Source organism: Suillus subalutaceus (assembly GCF_016647625.1).
Source record: "Suillus subalutaceus strain FC151 chromosome Unknown DFJ58scaffold_6, whole genome shotgun sequence".
NCBI classification, from domain to species: domain Eukaryota; kingdom Fungi; phylum Basidiomycota; class Agaricomycetes; order Boletales; family Suillaceae; genus Suillus; species Suillus subalutaceus.
Window position 1 is genome coordinate 126,016 of NW_024540255.1, and position 20,005 is coordinate 146,020.

Below are 20,005 nucleotides of genomic sequence, written 5' to 3' on the forward strand. Positions count from 1 at the left end.
GCAGATACGATGACTGAGGGGACGGATGGGTCGTGCGAGTGGGATGAGTTGGAGTTGGTAATGCTTTGGGTATTTGAGGCGTCGTTAGCGTTGGCTACGTCTATTTCACTTAGCTGGAGAAGCCGACAGGTGTCATTTTGGACAAGGTACGAGAGCCCTCCTCCTATTGATGGGTTTCGTGGCGAGATACTTGAGCTCGCTGTCTAACACAGCGAGCACGGAGGTTCGGCGCTGACGTGCCTCCAGCCGTACTTCTATCAATGGGACAGGATGTATAATGTCACAAAAGTAGTTGCCACCTACATGTACGCAAGTAAGTTATCCAGAGCCTAAACAAATAGAAACTCATCCCATTAACACGTTCGTCGAAGTGGTTGCTAAAGTTTACAGGTAGTGTCGCATAGCACCCGTCCATGTACATAATTCTAGAGCTTTGATTTCCCTGAGCAAATATCGTATTTCCTGTGCAGAAAATCGGCCATAACTCGCGCTGTATGAACAGTTAGATTGCAATCAATTAGTCATTCATGTCAACATACCAAGCTCTTCCGGAGACTCCTGAGGAATCTAAGCCACAACTAAGTTAGTTATAGAACTAATTGAAAGCGAGATACAGACAAGATGACCAGTTGACTTGAAGATGATGTTGGATGAATTTGCAGGTCTGCGCCAAGGACGCTGCTTAATCACCTCCGATATCGACCTGTCGGGTAGTGCCTATCAGTTAGTGAATTTCATTCTGCCACCTGGCTTACATATCCAGAATGTCTTTTCCGGGAAGAATCCAAAGTAGTTCAATCTTTTCGTCAAGCTTTTCCATTAATTCCCAGGCTTCACGCCTAGCTCGTGGGTTCGCAAGCACAAGAGCCTCGTGAACGGGAGGCATTTTCAATCTGACGCATCCGCTTTCATCCTCGTACAGTCCGAAATCAACATAGAGCCGAAGGACGTCAGGATGCCAAGCGGAGAACAAGGGTGATGATTTAAAGGAACGCAGGGCGTCCTCCCTACAATCATAGTCAGTAGTAATCCGATGCAAGAGTATTGTCGAAGTTCAATCACCGTGATGGCCATTGATCACGCCTTATCAAAGTAGCCCCAACAAAAGCCTGCATGAGCTCCCACATAGGTCCTTGGTAAGTATCGATTACCGCATCGACGAGGATAATCGAGGAGAACAAGGCAGGGAAATGCAACGCGGCTAACGTCCTGTGCAATACTGTGAGATTCGACAGGTCTCTGAATTGCGAATAACATACACCGAGCAACCTCCAAACGAGTGTCCTGCTACGACCAAGGTCCGGGAGGAGAAACCACTCTTTTCGCGTGATTCACCAATGGATACAGGAACTCGATTAAGTTGGATAGGCAGAGAAGATGTTTCTACCTCTTCTGGCATATAGTTGATGAGAAAGTTTGTAATGTCTCTCGCATTGTCAGTCCAATCAGCTGTTGTCGATTAATTCCAAGTGGAAGGTCTAAGAAGCGATCTCTCACAGCTACCACTGAGATTATGTCGGTTTAGCAGAGCAGAGTCTCCATGTTGCACGGATTCCCATGACCAGATCTCATCTATGGCACCACAGGCAGCTAGTAGATAGCATAAATGAGTCTCCCATATCTAATACACGATTAGATTCTCAGCATGCATGAATAGACATTACGAGACTCACTTCCTTCGGAAAACCCGTTGCGTGCACAAGGAACAAGGTGATCCCCTTCGTTCCGACTTTGGCCTCCTTGTCTTTTTCACATATCGGTTGACACAATTCCACAGTAACCTTTCGTCTGTGACTCCGGAGTAGCCCTCCTCACCTAGCCGGGCCTGTTGTTCCATGAGTTCAAGTCCTAAATTCTTGATATCGCTCTCGGTTCTTTTCGAAGAGCGAGGAGGTGGCTCGGGAACTGGAATGTTTGGGGTGACTCTGGGATTGGCTGCAAGTATGATATGCGTGCTGATGTTGTATGTACCGAGCAAGTCATCGGACCTGGGTTTGAAGGGCAGGGGCGGGACTTCGACGTGCCCCTCATGAGGCTTAAATGGCACCCATGGACGGGGTTTCACGGTCGTCCGAAGCGTTGTGGGTGTGTAGGGATATGAGGATGTCATGACTGTCTGGAAGTTCAAGTCGTTGTTTTCGGTCCCCAAAGAGAATACATCAGATGCCGCAGTATATGCGCTCCTGACAGGGTCAATCGTGAATTGTATCGATTTCTGACGCCGTGATGATCGCGCTCTGGAAACAAGTGATCATTAGAAGGAACAACTGTCTTCCGAATCCCATCTAATAGTTACTACATATGCGCATGCATGTTGGAATCAAGGACATCAAACGTGCCGAAGACGAGGCCTTGGCACAACTTGAAGTGCCAGCCCGGGCAGAAGCGAAGATCGATCATACAGCTCTGAAAGAGGGGAAACAAAGTTGCAAAGCAAAAATCGCACATGCATGGAAAGCGAGGGAGGCGAGGATGAATATCGCTGGGGGATGTTTGGGTCGGGGTCGACGCCTCCTCAAGTTAATGCGTCATAACTAGTGGTAAGTGAGGGTTATTCAGTGCTTCTTGTAAGGTCTCTGAGCTGAATCCTGATGGAATTTAGATGCGACTGTCCTGTTGCAATGGCATATCCTCCTAGATAATACCCTGCAATCAACGACCCAGTTTCTTTCAAGTTAAACTTGTGTCTCATTTCATTTCAAGTGCTCAGCGCTAGCGTGAGAATAAAATAATCGACTAAGGCATGGCTATATACCATACCGTAAGATTTATGTAGTGAAAGATGAACGAACAGAACAATGTGGTAAGAGCAAAATGCAGCTATAGATATATAAATGAAAACCCGATTGTTTGAATCCTCCCAGAGCAGTGCAGCGCAATAACAAAATCGAAAACTTGAGTGAGAAGAGCAACCTTAAAGGGGACAAAAAACGTAAATGCAGGAAAAAGAAAGACCCCTACGATCATGATGCAGCTCCGGCATGAAGCACCTTCCGCCACCACACCCGCTTCTCCACAATAGTCGTATTCGACACAGTAGTGCTCAAGCCGAGCTCGTTAACGTTGACTTCTGACCGACTCATAGCAACAGACCGCATACTCTTTATAGACGGCGCCCGTAACGAGCCAGTCCACTTCGAGCGAATACTCTGATAATCGCTCTCCGAGCCTTGGCGTGCTGGAAGAGGGTGGTTCAGGTCCACGAAATCTGAATTCGAATTTGAATATAAAGATTCATCTGCGAGTCTTGCTTCATCCTCGTCCGCGTAAACTTGGACGTGCCCATCTTCTGTGGCGACTTCTCGAGAGTGGTCATGCAGCTGCGCTGAGGGCTCGTGGAGATATGTGAAGGGGGTGAGTTGCCCTGGGCGCGTGACAGGTGCAGGGTTAAACAGCGCTTCGATGAGCTTCTCCGTCCCACGGATACCACGAGTATTGGGAAGTTGGCTCGCGTCCAGCGGGTTCTTTTTTCGCTTTGAACCAGGCCTGCGTTTTCTAGAAGAGTGGGTCGAGATGGTGGATACAGAGGATGAGGATGAGTTTGCGTTTGCGTAGAGGTCGAGGGTGCGTGGTCGTGTTCGGAAGATGTCGTTGTCGAGTAGACCAGCTACCCCACTTAAGATCTCTCCTTTAGGGAGAGGTGGGGCGATGTAGGATGATTCGCCACTGATGTGTTCTAATTGGACGGTGAGCTATGGGAAATGCCAAGTAAGTCCAAAAAACAGAGAGAGATTGATGGTGAAAATACCTTGAGCGTAGCATTGGTCTTGCTCTGCCTAAGCAAATAGCGGCGAGTGACGACTCCAGCATCGACGTATTGAGCGAGATTTAGGCTCACAGCGCCAAGCCTAGGATTTCGCGGTGCGTCTGGATCGCCTGGAATAACTCGCTGCGAAACATACTCAGCAAATATGACAAGAAAAGCCACTACGAAAAACTGACCTGCATAACGACGAATTTTGCCTCGCAACCTCCGAGTTCGTTAGTTTCCCTACCAATACCTATCTGGACCATAACATCAAGAGTGTGTTCCCATGCCACGCTGTGTTCCTTAAGCTGTTCGAACGCAGTGTGTCCTTTGGCAGGAGAATAGGCGTTCGGAGGTGATTTAGCGAGAGAAGGGGAAGGGTCTGGTGGGGCAGATTGGGGTAACCAGTCAGCGGAAAGGTATTGTGGGGGTACGAGTTGAGCACGAGAATTGGAAGATGATGAGGATGTACTAGGGGTTGAGACGGTGTGCGTATTTGAGGTTGAAGTAGGGGATACTATAGGTGAGTTTACGGATACGATGACTGAGGGGATGGATGGGTCATGTGAGTGGGATGAATTGGAGTTGGTGATACTTTGAGCGTCTGAGGCGTCATTGACATTGGCTGCGTCTATTTCGCTTTCGTGAGGCTTCTCCTTCTCTTTTCCTTTAGTTGAATTGGGACTCCCGTTCGGGGTGGTACTCCCTATAGCCTTGCCCTTACCCTTCACCTTTCCCAATAGACCTCCACCAGATGTGACCCCCTTGAACTTCCACCGTACTTCGAATTCTCCATTGACAAACGGGACGCTGCTGAGCTGATGTATGGTAAGGCGCAAGAGAAATATAGCATGGCGAGGCAAGAGATGGGCAAGCTGTGCACGAAACCCTGAGGAATGGGCAGTGCCATTGGTAGGGCTAGTCGGTCTCGGGTGGGGTTTAGTTGGGGATTTCAATGACCGGGTATCAAGCGTAGGCGAAGGAGGTCGCTTGGCTGTAACGGATGACAGGTGTAATTTTGGACTAGATTTCTTAGCGGGCCGTAAGGTGGAAGAACGCTCTCTGTTACTAGAGAGTAAGGAAGTTGATGATTCGGCACCTGGTGGGTGTCGGGAATGGTGGAGCAGCATGTGAAGCGTGCTTCAGGGTGGTGGAGAAGACAGACAAGTGTATTTGTGAATTGTGGGCGGAATGGCTGACGCGCATCAAGAAATTCATGTAAAATGATTAGACAGGTGGGTGCAGTTCAACCGCTGTACATGACACATATGAGACTTGCCTATTCTAGCTTGGGAAGGCTTACTTCATGGCCACCCGTGAAACTAGTCATGCATTGAAAACGTGTATTACACGAGTCGTGCATCGAAAAATATTTCTTATTTCACGGAGTCACTGACTAGCGTATCGCAATTTACGTCCCAGCTCTCAGACCGAATTTAGTTCCGGGTTCCACCTGGCAGTCTTCTCGTTATTTTTTTGCCAATAGCGGTCTCGGTATTGGTTTCAGAACGTCATCAAGTACCGTCGGATGGTTAGCCTGCGGCGGCGTGCATGTCATTTACTAGAGTTATTAGACACGTACAAACAGAACGAGGTCGACATCGACGTAAATTTGCCTTGACCACGCAAACAAGATCTACTTGTTATAAGTAACCGGTACCACAAAAGGTTAGAAGTGCAGGGTCTACTCATATACTATCAATCACAAAACGAGAAGGTTTGATCCTAAGACAAGGCGTACAATGCATCAGATGGAAGTCGAAGGCGTTAATCACATCGACGTAAATTTGCCTCGAGCTCGTCAACAAGGTATGCCACGTTTGAGCAGGTTCTTGATGCCAGAAAAGGTTAGGTAGCAGACTCGGATGAGGTGAAAGAACAAGGTACGTCCTTGTCCTTTTGGCGAGTAGTGATGACTACGTAAAAAAGCGCGCGCTGGCTTGAATGACATGACTCGCGGAGGGCGAGCAAGGTTGCTGGGAATTACCTAAACCGTCTACAAACGAATGTCCAAAAAAGCGTCAAAGAGAGTGAAACAAACTCAAGAAACATATCCTTGTTCTGAAAAAGGTCGCAAGACTAGACTGATATAAAGCAATTCTCATTCTCATCTTTTTTTTTAAACACAACTACTCCCAAGAGATTTGATATCCTTCTTGTTATTAGCCACAATGTACCAAGTCCGTCCTGCACACCCCATCCAAACAAAAGCCATCTGGGATTACGAGGAATCAATCACATCAACAATGGCTTCACAACAATCTTATCCTTCTAACGTCCAGCTTCCTCGCAAGTTACAACGTCCACAGTACATCGAAGTCCCTGCTCAGAATATTGCTGCTATCGATCCTGAACTATCTCATGTCCCGGTCGACTACGTCCGACGTGGTCTCAAGAATCAGGCAAACCAGTCAGTACCACTTCAAATCTTACAATAAACTCCTTCTAACACATCACTCAGGATGTTTGCTGGTATCTCAGCCCTTCAATTGTCTCCGAGCATGCATCGCTCCCAACTGCACCATACACCCAGCCTAACGATCCCGATTCGGCCATCCGGCCCATCTTCTTCCTACCCAACACACATACTCGCTCTCTCCAAATCATCCACTTCCTCCGATTCATATGTGACCCTCGTACCAACCCACGCCCTCGTCCTCGCATCCAACTGTGCTTCACTCCCCCGCCTCCCCCCATCGGCCTCATCTCACGGCGCCACAGTCAGCGTCACCCTCCCAGTACTCCCGCTCACCATACCCGCCCCGGCGGCATTCGCACCCCTACACACATTCCTCTACACACATTCCGCACCCCAACTCCTCTCCGCACTCCTTCCAGCTGTCCCGGGCTCCTTCCTATCCACCCTCACATCCCCACAAGCACTCCGCAGCACACTAGCATCCGGACCTGCCCTCCACACGCTATCCGCGCATCTCATGTCCTCGGCCCCCGGAATGGGTGCACTCACGAACGTCGCCCAGAATATCGCTGCTGTATGGAGAAACGCAGTTGCATTGGGCGTACATGATCCTGAACTCTGGCACTGTCTTGATTTGGCGTGGGAGGTCATTTTGGGTGCCATGAACCTTGGTGCCGGGGCGCGTTAATTCTAGGATTGATTAATTGTCTGGACTCGGCACTGGTGGCTGTCCACGAACGAACTCTTTTACTTGGCCTTTTCTCGATCGTAACCCATCACTGTATTCCTGGATCTCTCCGCATCTCATATCGTCCCGCATCTATCATCATATGCCCTTGTATCCCTGACTATTTCCCCTCTTCTTTTCCTCTATATCAAGACATCTCTATGACTGCCGAGATACCAAGTAAATTACGATCGGGAGTTAATGTGTTTGAGACTTTGTATCTACTATGTATCAAAATGATCAATATACCTCGTATACCTTATACTTCAATCGTGCGTGTGCCCCTGAGTTTCATTTCAGAGAGCCTGGCGGCGATAGAACCACTACTCCTTCTGTGACTTGTAATCTTCATCAATTCAATCTGGAATTGGACTTCGTTGCCCATTAATGCAGTAACACGATCATCAATTCTTTTACATTATATCGATATCTGGCTTTGAGTGATACGGACCAGGTTATGGGCGCTTCTCTGCCAGTCTTGACATTGACAAGTGCGGGCCGCCTGACGTCGTTACTTGCCGCTTACTAATGTCCCCAAATTCGGATCGTTGCGGGCCGCCTTCAATGTTCATCGTACTTCGCTGTCAGCAACCTTCAGCAACTTGGCAACGACTCGGAGCAAACTCGGAGGGCGACTTCGACAACCTGGGTTGCCATCTATGATTCCATTCCATCTTATGAACTCCACTTGAATATCCTCTCTGCTAGACTCTCTTGTATTCTGGACGTCTTTTTTGTTTAGATGGTCGTGTATTGATCAGGCAGGCAGGTTTCACTTTGGTTGGGATTTGCCAGTGCTCACTGCTCAAGCCTCAACATGCGGCGGTGCTCAGCTGGCGTAAGTGACCATCCTCAGGTTGTTTCTTTTACATTCATATCTTACAATGCGATCCCCTGCGACTGCTCGCACAATTGAATCATGAGGAACCTCTGTCATTATTCAGGAACATTCTCGATGCCGGTATCATATTCTCACCAGCCCCAAGCACACCCTCTTCTTAATCCAAAATACCCATCTGACGGTATCCCTGGTGTTGATGTCTCGTCGCCAATTCTGGTACCAGAGAGCACGACTCCGACAGCTTTTGGCGGGATTATGACAACTTGGTTCTTCGCAGATTCGTTGACTTACTATCAATCAGCCATTTTGCTTGTTTTCTCGGTGTGGTTCTCCTCATTCTCGAATCTCGATTTTATTTTATTTTGGTGCGAACCGGACTTGATGCATTTGTGATGCATGATTTACACTCAAACTCACGTGATCTCGATCACAGGTCTATATAGATTTGAGACCAAATGCGATTACCATTTAACTTTAAGAGGCGCCATTGAAGGGGTGAGCTGGAACTACTGTTCAATCACGGAATGACACGGAACCAAAATTTCAGAATTGAGCAGCCCTAAATTTTAACGTGTAACTGCACATATATGGCGTTCGCCCATCTTATTACTTTCTCAGACATATCATGTCGTCCCCAGGCCCTACCCTTCAACAGACGGAAGGTGAGTCTGGCTGCTTGACTTGCTGCGTCGCTGTACTTGATTTTTTTAGTCGCGGACATAACCCTCACGGTTGTGGCTGTCCTTGTCACATCCTTCCGCTTGTGTATTCGTGTGCGGCAGAAGCGTCTGGGGATCGACGATGCATGGGCGGCCCTCGCCATGATATTCGACTTTCTACTATTAATCTCCGATTGCTTATATCTCCAAGATTACGGTGAGCGTCCCTGCAGTCTGCATGTTGTATATGCCTTGCTGAAGAAACGCAGAAAGATACCCTCAAAACTCAAGGATAGCATTATACTACATGTGCGTTCTCTTTTCTTCTTATACTTGAGAGACGTACCAATACCACATCAGGATCGCACAATTCTTTTATGCAAGTTGTATGGTAAGACACTAGTACTGAGGTTCTGGTGCCATGGCAACGTGACGGAACTGACATACGCACATAGGTCATCGAAGTTATCCATGTTGTTTACCATTGTGCGACTCACAATCCCGGGAATCTTTAGGAAATTTCTTATGTGCGCTGTCGGTACCTTCGGCGCTATATGGGCTCTCCTTTTTGCACAACTGTGGTGGATTTGTGAAACTCAGCCCAACTGGAAATCACAATCACATCCGCAGTGCGATCTCGGCAGACGTGTTGCAATCACGCAGATGATCAGTGAGGATTCATTGTTCATAAAATATATCGGTCTTCTGATGTATCTCAGCCGACGTTCTTGCGGACTGTTTTCTCATCGTTGCTCCATTTTTCCTCATTTACAAAGTCAGATTGTCAAAGACGCAAAAAGTCCGGATACTATCTGTCTTCTCTACGTCAGCAATCACCACAATCGTCAGTCTTACCCATGCATATTACATCTTCGCTGGTGGAGGACTTAAGGAGGTTATGGCTGCTATAGTTGAGGTTCGGTGTCAGTGTTTAGACCTCGAGCGTTGCTGATCACGCTTTAGGCTTCCGTGTCTCTAATCGTTGCGAACTTGAGCGTGGTCGTCGCGTTCATCTTCCGTATAAGTTTAGATGAGGATTCACCATCCAATCCGACGCCCATCATAACTTTTGGCGGACAGCATAGGACACGCATGGCTGCAACTCGCATAGCTGTTGAAACCACCACGATCGTACTGGAAGATCTCTCCAACTCTCGTCTCCGTTCCATGAAAACAAGCGATGACGACGACGTTACTTTACACAACAACAGGGAGCCAAAGCAGACGAAGGAATGGTGTTAGAGCAGCAAAAAGTTGGTTTCTTCCTGACTCCCACGTTAGTGGGGCAGGGTCCTTGTGGAATGCACACTTTTTTTATTTTCTTCTAATTTCTACCTGGCAAATTGGGTTTTCTCGATCGATCAAGGTCAGTTTTGCCGTTCGTGTCTAAACCGTGCAATCACACTCCTTGACCCCCTCTATTCCAATCTGGGGACGAAAATCTCAACACGGCCGCATTACCATCTGTGCTAATTCAATGGGTCAATGCAGAGCTTGAAATTCTGGTCAGTCCACTGTCTTCATTCAAGGAGACGGGTATCGGTGCCATTTTTGCGTTCGGCATCGTCCTCCCACCCTAGGTCAAGCTCCCGTTTAACTTCCGCCCTATACATGTCGGTAGGGGGTTTGCTGTCAGTGAGAGCGAGGCCAGTGGATACAATTTTAATTGTAAGCCGCAACTCCGGCTTTCCGGTATCGAAAAGCCTACGGGTGATTTTCACTCAATGGCCTAGATCTAATGACCGGTCGTTCCTGCTAGAGTAATGGCACTTGGGTCTACATCATTTCGCGAAGTAGCTGGCATCATCACTAACGCAAATGACCTCAGGCTGGAAGTATATTGGTCGTGAAACATGTGCATCGGAGGAAGCCCGAATTTATGTACTGTGTTGCTCGAACTGTTGGAGTCACATGCAGTCAGTTTGACTTTGTGCTTGCTCAGCGCTGTTGCTGCTACATCTATTATACTAACTGTTTACTCCGCCACTCAGATGCTCGCGTAACTCCACTAGTGAGTGCACGAACCATGTTCTCGGATTGCACGTCACAACACTAATCGAGTGCGCTGGAAAATCGAGGCACTGTATAACACAAGGCGAAAGCGGGGTAAGCGGGGGAATCGAAACGCCAAAACGGGACGAGGTTCGTGAGTCACGTGACCGATCCTACCGTATATGGCGCGCCCAGGCGATTCCGCCACCTAAGTGAGCATCAGAGGTTTCCTTTTTCTACTTAGCGACTTTGTTCAGACCAAGTAATACAAACAAGACTGAAAAGGAGATTTTGCTGATGTGATGACATCAGAGAACTGGTGAACAGATGAGAAAGTTATTTAAAGTTCCTGCTACTGTAAGGGAGTGGGTCTTGTCGTTCGCTATTTTCACGTTTTTGCGGTATGTCCGATTCTGAGAACCCTATCTTTCGCTCCTTATATGGTTACTGTTATTTCCTTACATGGACTAAGCTGTGCTCATCACTCGTTTTGGTCAGATCATGAGCCAATTGGGTGATTTTGATTGATTTTGGTTGTGTTGATTGATCGGTCTAGGCCATCCTCTCTCTGCCATGCGCCTTGCACCGCCATCTGTCTTTAGCTACCATCATGACCTCGTTCTGAGTCTTCCTGTATCTGTCGCTTCTAACCTTGAATCACATTCTTCTGTTGTCTCTCCTTCGATTGCTCATTTGCTCAGTCACTTGGGCCCTCAGGCCTCGGGCCCCTCAGAACTCAGAACTCAGAACTCAGACTTCAACCCCTATGATTATCAGAGTGCCATTACTCCTCTGTCTATATCTGCCACCATGACTGTTCATTTTTTGTCTTCCTGATTCTGTCGCATTTGATCTCTTGGTTTACTGGAATTCTCACAGCTCTTATGATATTGGCTGTGCGCTTACAACCGATGTCGAGTTCAAGATTGCACATAGTCTCAATTCCAACATTTTTATTGTCCAAATGACTGCAAGGGGAGCATGTCGGCTGGCTGAGGCACGAGGCTGAGCCGATATGCTCCTGCCTCCTCTGCTCCATCTGAGCAAGATATCAGATACAGACCACGAACAGTAACATGATTATTTAAATTGAGCAGCCGCTATGGTATAGGACTGGTATGCATAATGTATCTGGTGAGGACAAACGTTCGGGATTTGACTGACAGTGACATGGCGCTTGCCAAAGCAGGTAGCTGGCTTTACCACTTTAGCTGGTGCTACTACTAGTAGCTTATATGTAACACCAGATGTGCTTGTAGCTGAAGCAATGTGTAAACAAATAAATCTCAGCACGACGTCATCATTACTGTGCCTTCAAAGGTGTAAACTGTGGGAACAAATTGCCTGGCATGCCGAGAAAATGAGCACAGCTGGCGGAGTGGGAATGTCACTACGACGCGTGATGACTAACCAACAAGGTAGCGGGTTTTGCCACTTTTAGCTGGCCCTATCACTTATAATATATAGTAGGGCATCACAACAATCTTTGTATATCTGCTGACCACTTTCACATGGGAATGTTTGGGTTTATCGAGGAAAGATGAATGCACAAGCATGCCAGCCTAAGGGCATTATTTATTCCAGAACCTTTTGAGTTTGGATGGATGCAAGAAAAAAAGAGTGGGCACAGGCTCATGAACTTTAATACAGACTGATGCTGAGAGGGTCAAAGAAGGAGGTTTTAATGTGCTAAAGTGAAATACACTTTGGTGATGTCCCCAGTAATATGGACACATATCATTCAGCCTCCACTGGATATCTTTTTACCAGCTCAGGGTGATGATGACATGGATGTAACTCACTCAAGGGCAGATAATATGAGTTTATGTTGCAACTGGACCATAACAACAGAGTTGTATGTGTTGTACAGGTATTGGTCAACTGTCACTCAAAGAAATATATTTCACCCAGCACAAACAATGCTCTGATATATTTTAGAGCAGAACTTATTCCTCATGTACATAGGAGTATGTATTACCTCTTAATGAAGATCTCAGCTGTCTTGACTGATTAATAGTTGCCCATCACTCAGAGCAGTGTATTCTATGAAGGGCGGACAATCTTCCAATACATGTTACATGAGATATTACTACTCGAAGGATCCCACTTTGCAAACAAACAGTAACACCAGAGTGATGCATATCAAAATTTTATCTAATATATTGCTTCATCAGATCATTTCTTCAAGAAAAACAAGTTTGATTGAGTTCAAAGAGTTCGCAGTTGTGACAATATTTGTAAATGATTCAAATCCTGGTGTAGTGCTGTAAGTATACATAGTGATAGTACTGAATTGTAATCTCACACAACCATTGTAATCTTCATAATTTGAACCCTTCTGGTATCTCTAGCCTGAAACATCCAAAGATCTTGTGCACTACTCAACCACCTCATGGGTATCTCAAAGCAAATGACCACTGATGTACAACTTGTTTCAGATTTTTGCCTGACCTTCTGTTGTATCTCTTACAATGAGCATCTGATTTATTATACCATGCACCAGCACCATTGCTTCACAAGCGATAGACAATGTACCTTTGCGATGTAGTGCCTTGGTGTTAAGACCGTACTCAAGTGGTATCAGATCCAAAGGGCTTTGGCCTCAGCTCGTGCGCTGTGCCCCTTTCCCGAGTCTTGCCCCTTATTTCAGAGTGCTAGAGTATCGCGTCTAGTGAGACAGATAAGTATCGTAACGAATCCGTTAAGGCTTCCGGATATCGAACATATAGAGTAACGGCTAATCCGGATCGGATCCGAACTAGAAACTAACGGGTGAAGACTGTCCGAAGACAGAGACGGATATATAGACTATAGGAATCAATCCTAAGTCTCGGAGTAGACAAGAGTATCATACTCAAGTCTGGACGGATAATGGAGGGACTTAGAGTCCAGGCAGAATGAGTGCAATCTAAGATGATATTCGAACTGATCTACTACAGCGCATGTACAAGGGTTTATATACTATGGATAACTAACAGAATGATCAATAAGCAAAGGTGTGAGGCTATGTACAAAGTATAAGCAAAGTATGTGTACAGCATATTGGTAAGTCGGATGGATAATGTATCATAACCGGGAATGAAGTATAAGTTAAAGCGGATCAGTAAGTGTAGCGGATCAGTAAGCATAACTGGAAGTAAAGGATAACCGGTATACCGGTGTACAGGAATGCCGAAAGGAGATGAATGATAGTTAGAGTTATATGAACAGGACATGAAATAAGGATTAGATCGGATCTGTGGACCGGACGACTGGATATGTCCATCGGATCTGGATCGGATCTGAGATCCGGATCTTTGGATCTGTACCCAGGAATATGGTATATGACACTTGGCTTGAGAGTTTATAGCAATGAATCACATTTCAGCTTGGCACCTTGCTTACCATTCAATGAGTATTATATCCTGCTTGAAAATTTGATGCCAAATTTACTCTTTGGCACTGTTTAGTATTTGTGATGGCTTATCAGCGCGAGACTAAAAAATGCAGAGATCACAAAGTTTATGATCTCCTTCCTAAATCAAGCCTGTCAAAAGCAAGCAGTGGTATTTACACACTGGAGCTTTAATAGTGCTCTGCAGTGTGGGACTAAAAAATGTAGAGATCACGAAGTTTATGATTTCCTTTCTAGATCAAGCCTATCAAAAGCAAGCAGTGACATTTAGAGTCTGTTCGGGATCGGGATTTCGCCCAACTTCGACAAACTTCTGGAAGAAAATCACAAGGTTAAGTAAGCATGCTGCCATTCGGAGTTTGAAACTGATGTCACGCTGATTAGGGTTATTGATATGCATGTGTATGTACATGCATACCACGGCCATGCTCCCCCACCTCCTTCGCCACAGTGACAACCCTTCTGCTGATGAAGAGGATTTGTCGAACTCGAGGAATGAGCGGCATCATGAGGAGGATGAGGAGGATGAGGAGGATGAGGAGGATGAGGAGGATGAGGAGGATGAGGAGGATGAGGAGGATGAGGAGGATGAGGAGGATGAGGAGGATGAGGAGGATGAGGAGGATGAGGAGGATGAGGAGGATGAGGAGGATGAGGAGGATGAGGAGGATGAGGAGGATGAGGAGGATGAGGAGGACGAGGGAGATGACTCCAGTGAGGACTTGGGGAGTGTTGATGATGCAGAGAAAGCAGATATCAAATTTCTCCACACCATCATCGACTTTTTTCAGCGCATGGTCATGTCGGCTTCAGAAGTTATCAATATTGCAGGGGTCTATTATGACAAACAGCCCTATCACACGTCAATTCTGACAGGGGTTGGGTGGGTCAACGAGCTTCTCAACGGCCATCCAGAATGAATTTGATGTGAGCTTGGTGTACATTGCCATGTATTTATTATATTACTACAAGTACTTCGTGATGGTGGCATAAACAATTCAAAACATGTAACTCTAGAGGAGCAACTCACCATCTTCCTATATGCCTGTGTTACAGGCATTTCTGTATGCCACCTTGCTGAGCGTTTTCAGTGTTCAAACGATACTATATCAAAGTGTGTCTTCCCACTCTTACCCCTATGCTTGCTCAATATTGCTTTCAGATATTTCAAATGGATTCTTATTGCATTCTCCTCCTGGCCAATCTATTCCACCTATGTCCGGCTTCCCGACACAGAAACTCCAATACCCACCCAAATCCTTGAGACGACAAAACTATTTCCCTACTTCACAGACGTAATCAGCGCTATTGATGGCACACACATCGCTTGCCATCCCTCAGCTGCTGATCGTGACACCGCTCGTGACTGCAAAGGCAATTTAACACAAAATTGCCTTGCAGCGTGTGGCTTTGACATGCATTTCACGTATATGTTGAGTGGTTTCCAGGGGTCTGCAGCGGATGCTCGTATCTACAACGTCACTCGTCTCAATGATTTTACGATCCCTCAGGGCAAGGTGTACCTTGCAGATGCTAGATTTGCTGCATGCGATGAATTATTTGTACCCTATCGTGGTGTGCGCTACCACCTTACTGAATGGGGCCAGGCAAGTCTTGTGTATGTTGCAGCCACTTATTACAACCCTGACATAGTACTTACACATCTTTGCAGGCCTTGCAATGCCAAGGAACTATATAATCTATGCCACGCGCAGCTCTGCAATGTTGTCGAGTGTATTTTTGGTGTCTTGAAAAATCGCTTCTGCATACTTTGGCTCCCTCCTGAGTACAACTCTGACATGCAAGCTCGCATCCCTCCGGCATTGTGTCTCATACACAATGACATCCGCATCCACGACCCAGATGAATTATTGGACTACCGTCAAGTGGAGTTGGATGAGTGGAGGGCTCCTTACGATAGTGGCACACTTGCCGATGGACCTCCAACTGAAGCAGCACACATTTGTGCACACAATGTTCATGACGAGATTGCTGAATCAATGTGGGGTGATTACCTCACAGAAAGGCAGCATAGAGGAGTGTCTTTGCCACCTGGTGTAATATAATTAGTTGTCATTCATTATTGTTGTTTGTTCATTGTTGTTGTTGTTGTTGTTTGGTTGTTGTTGTTTTGTTGTTGTTGTTGTTGTTGTGTTGTTGTTGTTGTTGTTGTTTTGTTTGTTGTCATTGTTTGTTTGTTGTCATCAGTTTTCTAGTCCTGCCAATGTACAATCTATGTTTGCCACCAACTTGACATATAGTATTGCGTGCAGATAAAAAACAAGTATTTTATGAATGTTCTAACTAATGTCTAACATGGAGGTATCACAGCAGCTCCTGTTCATTTGCCTGCACTCTCCTTGCCTCCCGCAGGTGCTGAGCTAAAAAAAATCTTCCAAATACCCCATTCATGTGATGTTGTTATAAGCATCAGCGATAGTGACGTCGAATTGAAAAAAGATTGATCATTGCCACAGCATCGTAGTTGTCCAAATCCTTTTCTTTTGCATCCGAAGCATAGCATGCTGCTTGCGGGATGGAACAGGTTCCATGATATGCCCTGCGACGGTATCCTGAAGCGCTGACATTGCAGATTTTATACTTTCAACCACTTTCCCGCCCAACTCTTCCAAAGTGAGTGGCATGCTGAGGTGCTGTGATTTTGACAACCCTGCCACACTCTTTCCTTTTGAAGAATGTGGGGGGGTGGGACTCACATCGTCCATTAATGTCCCCCTCAGCTTTACGCTTCACCGCCGTTGATGAAGCAGGCATAGACATCGAAGGGGCAACAAAGGGCTGTATGGCTGCGTTAAAGCCTCTTGGTGTCACAGGTGAGGTAGGTGTGGTGACAGGTGGGATATCATGAGCACTGCTCATTTCGATGTCATCGAGATCACGAAACTCGACCTGGTCAAGCGTGCTCTCCAGGGATAACATGGGATCAGCAGAAGTATCGGCGCTAGTAGTGTGGGTGATTTTGCTACCAGTTGCTGTGGGAGTCAACGTGTTGGCAGCTAGGCTGGTGCTGGCATGGAAGCCAACCCAGCTGCCTGTCAGTACTGGAATGATACCTTTCAGTGTCTCATAATGCGGCCATCCTTTGTTTTTTAAAGGCTTTGCTTTGGGGTTATGCTGCATGAATAATTAGTGCGGTAGAGCAGGAGAGATAGATGATACAGTACCTTAATGAAGTCTGCCCACATAGTCTCAGACTCTTCGCCAATATTAGCTCCTAAATCTGGGTGGAACGATAGACCTGAGGCATTGGTAGCTATTTTGTCGACCAACAGAAACATCTTTCTTATCTAGAAATACATTAATATTAGTGATGGCACGCATATCATAGTACTTACCCAACTCCATTTAGATGAGCAGGCTTCAGCAGTCTTGGGAGCACTATCGGGGCATGGGTGTGTTGCCATCTCTGCAGCAGCAGTAACCCAGAAAGATTTTGTAAAGTTGATCCCATCACTCCCCTTTGGCTTTCTGTAGGATGGCATATTCAACTATTTTTTTTTCATCATCGAGGGACCATATGCAGCAGTCTTTTGCTGCTGTGGCAGCTTCCTGACTGTCAGTGGCTGCCCTTTTTTCCCTTTGCCTTTGGGCATGATGGTTGGGTGGAAATGGAGAGAGTATCGCGACTCCGATGAGCTTTGTGTCGAGGGCATGACTATTGATAAGAATATGTCACACTGTGACTGATGGCATGCAGCGCACCGGCATGCTTACTTAACCTTGTGATTTTCTTTCAGAAGTTTGTTGAAGTTGGGCAAAATCCCGATCCCAAACAGACTCTTAGCTGTCAGGTGATATCAATAATGGAATTGTTTTTCAAACTGAGGATGTAGTGCACACGCTACAAGAGGTGATCATGGCCTGGCAACAGGTGATGTGATTGGAAATTTGGGAACTCCTGCCATTTTTCCAACCAATGATTAAGAAGCCATTTACATGACCAGCTGATAGACGTTACAGCCTTTACCTTCAACATAAGAGAGGTAGGGGAGGCACTTTCATCCAAGTAACTCTGGGTATATAAAGCATTGTCTGCAAATCTATCATAATGATATGTATTTTATTTATTTTAGACTAGATAATGCATTGTATGACTTTATCTTTCTGCAGTCAATTGCCTGATGGGGGTGGAGGCATCTAGTCAAGTACTGGTCCAAATCGAGTCAAGGATTTGGATTTGTTTGGCTTTTGCACTGGCAGTCAGTGAACTTAGAGGGACCAAAGACTTGTTCAACGATATACACAAGTTGATATTGGGCTGCCCAGGTAGTAATTTGTCATTTTTGGTGGCCATTAGCTGACTCACTGTGGAAACGAGATTTAGAACCGACCGGAATAGTACATGTTTAGAGGCTGTAAACAGAACGTAAACAGACAAGGAAAAACAAGGATAATTCCACCCATCCAGATCGAAAAAGGTGCTCATTTGAGAAGCAAAAACTGACTCTGAATTGTAAGGATTTTCAGGGATGGGTTTGTTGCCTTAGCGTCTAAACCGAGATGGTATCAAATCAGCTTATGAGGATCCGCACATCCACTTTATGTCTGCATTTAAGAGAAAACAGATCTGCTTCTAATCTGAATAGGTATGTAATGTATCAGAGAACCATCCTGCTAGCCTCCCCCAGATGCTCCCTGGCCCTTGGTAGTATCCTCCAGCACCCTACTTGGCCATGTACGAGTTTCAAGGCCAGCCTCAGAGACACCCCAGTGGCGCTCCTACCCCCGTTAATGCATGCGATTATCAACAACCAGTGGGAGAAACATACCAGCCCCATATATCCCCGCTGAACATCGGGAACCAAGCGTTGCCACAGTTGCCTCAACGCGATGATTTGTTCAACCCTGCACCTCAATTTGGAACAGGCAGCATGCAGCAGGGTGCTGGACGTGCATATCAAGATCTGAGTCAGTTGAACAATACCCCAGGACTTCGTTCCTCCAGCCCACAGCACTTGCCTCAGGATATACATCAACCATCTCCAACTCCCAACCCTTATTTCGGTGCCCACCAGCCACCCCCACAGTCCATGCGTGCTGGTAGTGTGCCTTGAAACATCAGCGCTACGCCATCCTCCAGAGGAGAAACACCATACCACCATAGTTCCAGTCATCATCATTTTGCGGGAGGCTCAGGAAGCAAGGCATCTTCATGGGCACCCTCTGTAATTCCTGGAAGCGACGAGTATCAAGCTATGCTGTTATATTCAACAGCTCGACAGCCTGCTCACCTTCTGCACATGAGTCAGAACATGTATCAGCGACCTGCGACAGATTTGCAAGACCAGTCAGCAAATTTCAACACGACAGTTGCACACCTTGTTGCAGAGGTCAAACGACTCACCGAACATGCCCAACACACTGAGAGGCAGCTTGACGCCGCAAACGAATGCATCCAGAAGCTTGAAGATATCGTTGAGTTGTCATCGAAGATGAAAACCCAGAGACAGTCAAAGAATGTCTCAAACGATCATCCTGCATTAAAGGTAAGCAAAAATGTGCACGGACATTCGATCATCAAGCCTAGCTTACTATCTTAAATAGCCCATCATCCACATGCAGTTTTTTGAATTCTGTGGTGTCGATTGGAGTGGGAAAAAGACCAAAAGGCAGGGCAATTACAGATGTGAATCTGATCAAGTGCGGTGCAAAGTACATGCCTTTGTTGGAGAGGACAAGACTTGACTATGTCGATATAGCCCAGCGATGGCGAGTGAGCAGGTATAGGAAGCAAAAGCAAGATGAGGCGCCTGATGTGACAGGATTGAATGAGCGGACGCTCGTGCATGCCGTTTAAGATGCGATTGCTGTCGAATGGGTAGAGCGATTTCCAGAGACACGGCCGCCCTATGGATCACGCAATAGCCTTGGGTGAAGGTATTGTGATACTAGTCGTCGAGCAGCTTCCTTCCTGCATCTTTGCCAGCTGTGATGTGTTGTGAATTATGTGTCTGTTATGGACAGTGAGTGTGCTCGTCTTGAACACACATGATTGCGTATTTCTCGTCTAAATGATGGTCACGTGATCTCACATTTGGTGTGGAGCGTTGCCAATCTTGAGAACTGCAGCAATGCAATTGGGCTCCCGGGAAGAGGCGCGTATGATCGCAGGAGCATTTTGTGAACGGCATCACATCCAGGGTGTCTATCAAATGAGTTAATATCACAAAGCAGATAATAATGGCGAGTACAACACCTTCGCAA

General features: G+C 46.4%; 5 protein-coding genes across 5 annotated transcripts; 3 read left to right on the top strand and 2 right to left on the bottom strand.

Moving 5' to 3' along the window:
- Positions 1 to 293: 293 nt before the first annotated feature.
- Positions 294 to 2,129, bottom strand: DFJ58DRAFT_760346 (Alpha/beta hydrolase family-domain-containing protein). Its single transcript, XM_041388410.1, has 8 exons — positions 1,688 to 2,129; positions 1,498 to 1,621; positions 1,260 to 1,449; positions 1,063 to 1,209; positions 756 to 1,007; positions 619 to 703; positions 540 to 567; positions 294 to 490 (listed from the first exon to the last, which is right to left on the bottom strand). Exons 1-8 carry the CDS (start codon positions 2,108 to 2,110, stop codon positions 426 to 428), a joined length of 1,314 nt encoding a protein of 437 aa, XP_041249675.1. The 5' UTR covers positions 2,111 to 2,129; the 3' UTR covers positions 294 to 425.
- Positions 2,130 to 2,664: 535 nt separating this feature from the next.
- DFJ58DRAFT_760351 (uncharacterized protein) lies at positions 2,665 to 5,036 on the bottom strand. Its single transcript, XM_041388411.1, has 3 exons — positions 3,943 to 5,036; positions 3,749 to 3,889; positions 2,665 to 3,692 (listed from the first exon to the last, which is right to left on the bottom strand). The coding sequence occupies exons 1-3, from the start codon at positions 4,876 to 4,878 to the stop codon at positions 2,964 to 2,966; spliced, it is 1,806 nt and encodes a 601-aa protein (XP_041249676.1). The 5' UTR covers positions 4,879 to 5,036; the 3' UTR covers positions 2,665 to 2,963.
- A 958-nt stretch (positions 5,037 to 5,994) lies between these two features.
- On the top strand, positions 5,995 to 6,855 carry DFJ58DRAFT_713524 (uncharacterized protein; the record flags this gene model as incomplete). The annotated part of the gene is made up of 2 exons (XM_041383925.1): positions 5,995 to 6,158; positions 6,210 to 6,855. The coding sequence occupies 2 exons, from the start codon at positions 5,995 to 5,997 to the stop codon at positions 6,853 to 6,855; spliced, it is 810 nt and encodes a 269-aa protein (XP_041249677.1).
- A 1,252-nt stretch (positions 6,856 to 8,107) lies between these two features.
- On the top strand, positions 8,108 to 9,636 carry DFJ58DRAFT_910530 (uncharacterized protein; the record flags this gene model as incomplete). Its single annotated transcript, XM_041395189.1, has 7 exons — positions 8,108 to 8,230; positions 8,283 to 8,397; positions 8,447 to 8,611; positions 8,755 to 8,785; positions 8,850 to 9,064; positions 9,114 to 9,310; positions 9,358 to 9,636. Exons 2-7 carry the CDS (start codon positions 8,361 to 8,363, stop codon positions 9,634 to 9,636), a joined length of 924 nt encoding a protein of 307 aa, XP_041249678.1. The 5' UTR covers positions 8,108 to 8,230; positions 8,283 to 8,360.
- Positions 9,637 to 18,474: 8,838 nt separating this feature from the next.
- DFJ58DRAFT_722085 (uncharacterized protein) lies at positions 18,475 to 19,486 on the top strand (the record flags this gene model as incomplete). Its single annotated transcript, XM_041384856.1, has 3 exons — positions 18,475 to 18,827; positions 18,882 to 19,287; positions 19,346 to 19,486. 3 exons carry the CDS (start codon positions 18,475 to 18,477, stop codon positions 19,484 to 19,486), a joined length of 900 nt encoding a protein of 299 aa, XP_041249679.1.
- Positions 19,487 to 20,005: the final 519 nt, after the last annotated feature.

What these genes read in the sequence shown, in the direction of transcription:
- DFJ58DRAFT_760351 (XM_041388411.1), bottom strand. Translation starts at nt 4,878, where the DNA reads ATGCTGCTCCACCATTCCCGACACCCACCAGGTGCCGAATCATCAACT. An exon ending in CAAAATTCGTCGTTATGCAG is followed by an intron (nt 3,890 to 3,942) that starts GTCAGTTTTTCG and finishes TATGTTTCGCAG; the next exon opens with CGAGTTATTCCAGGCGATCC. An exon ending in AGACCAATGCTACGCTCAAG is followed by an intron (nt 3,693 to 3,748) that starts GTATTTTCACCA and finishes CATTTCCCATAG; the next exon opens with CTCACCGTCCAATTAGAACA.
- DFJ58DRAFT_760346 (XM_041388410.1), bottom strand. Translation starts at nt 2,110, where the DNA reads ATGACATCCTCATATCCCTACACACCCACAACGCTTCGGACGACCGTG. An exon ending in TCGTTTGGAGGTTGCTCGGT is followed by an intron (nt 1,210 to 1,259) that starts GTATGTTATTCG and finishes AGTATTGCACAG; the next exon opens with GACGTTAGCCGCGTTGCATT. An exon ending in TCAAGTCAACTGGTCATCTT is followed by an intron (nt 568 to 618) that starts GTCTGTATCTCG and finishes GTTGTGGCTTAG; the next exon opens with ATTCCTCAGGAGTCTCCGGA.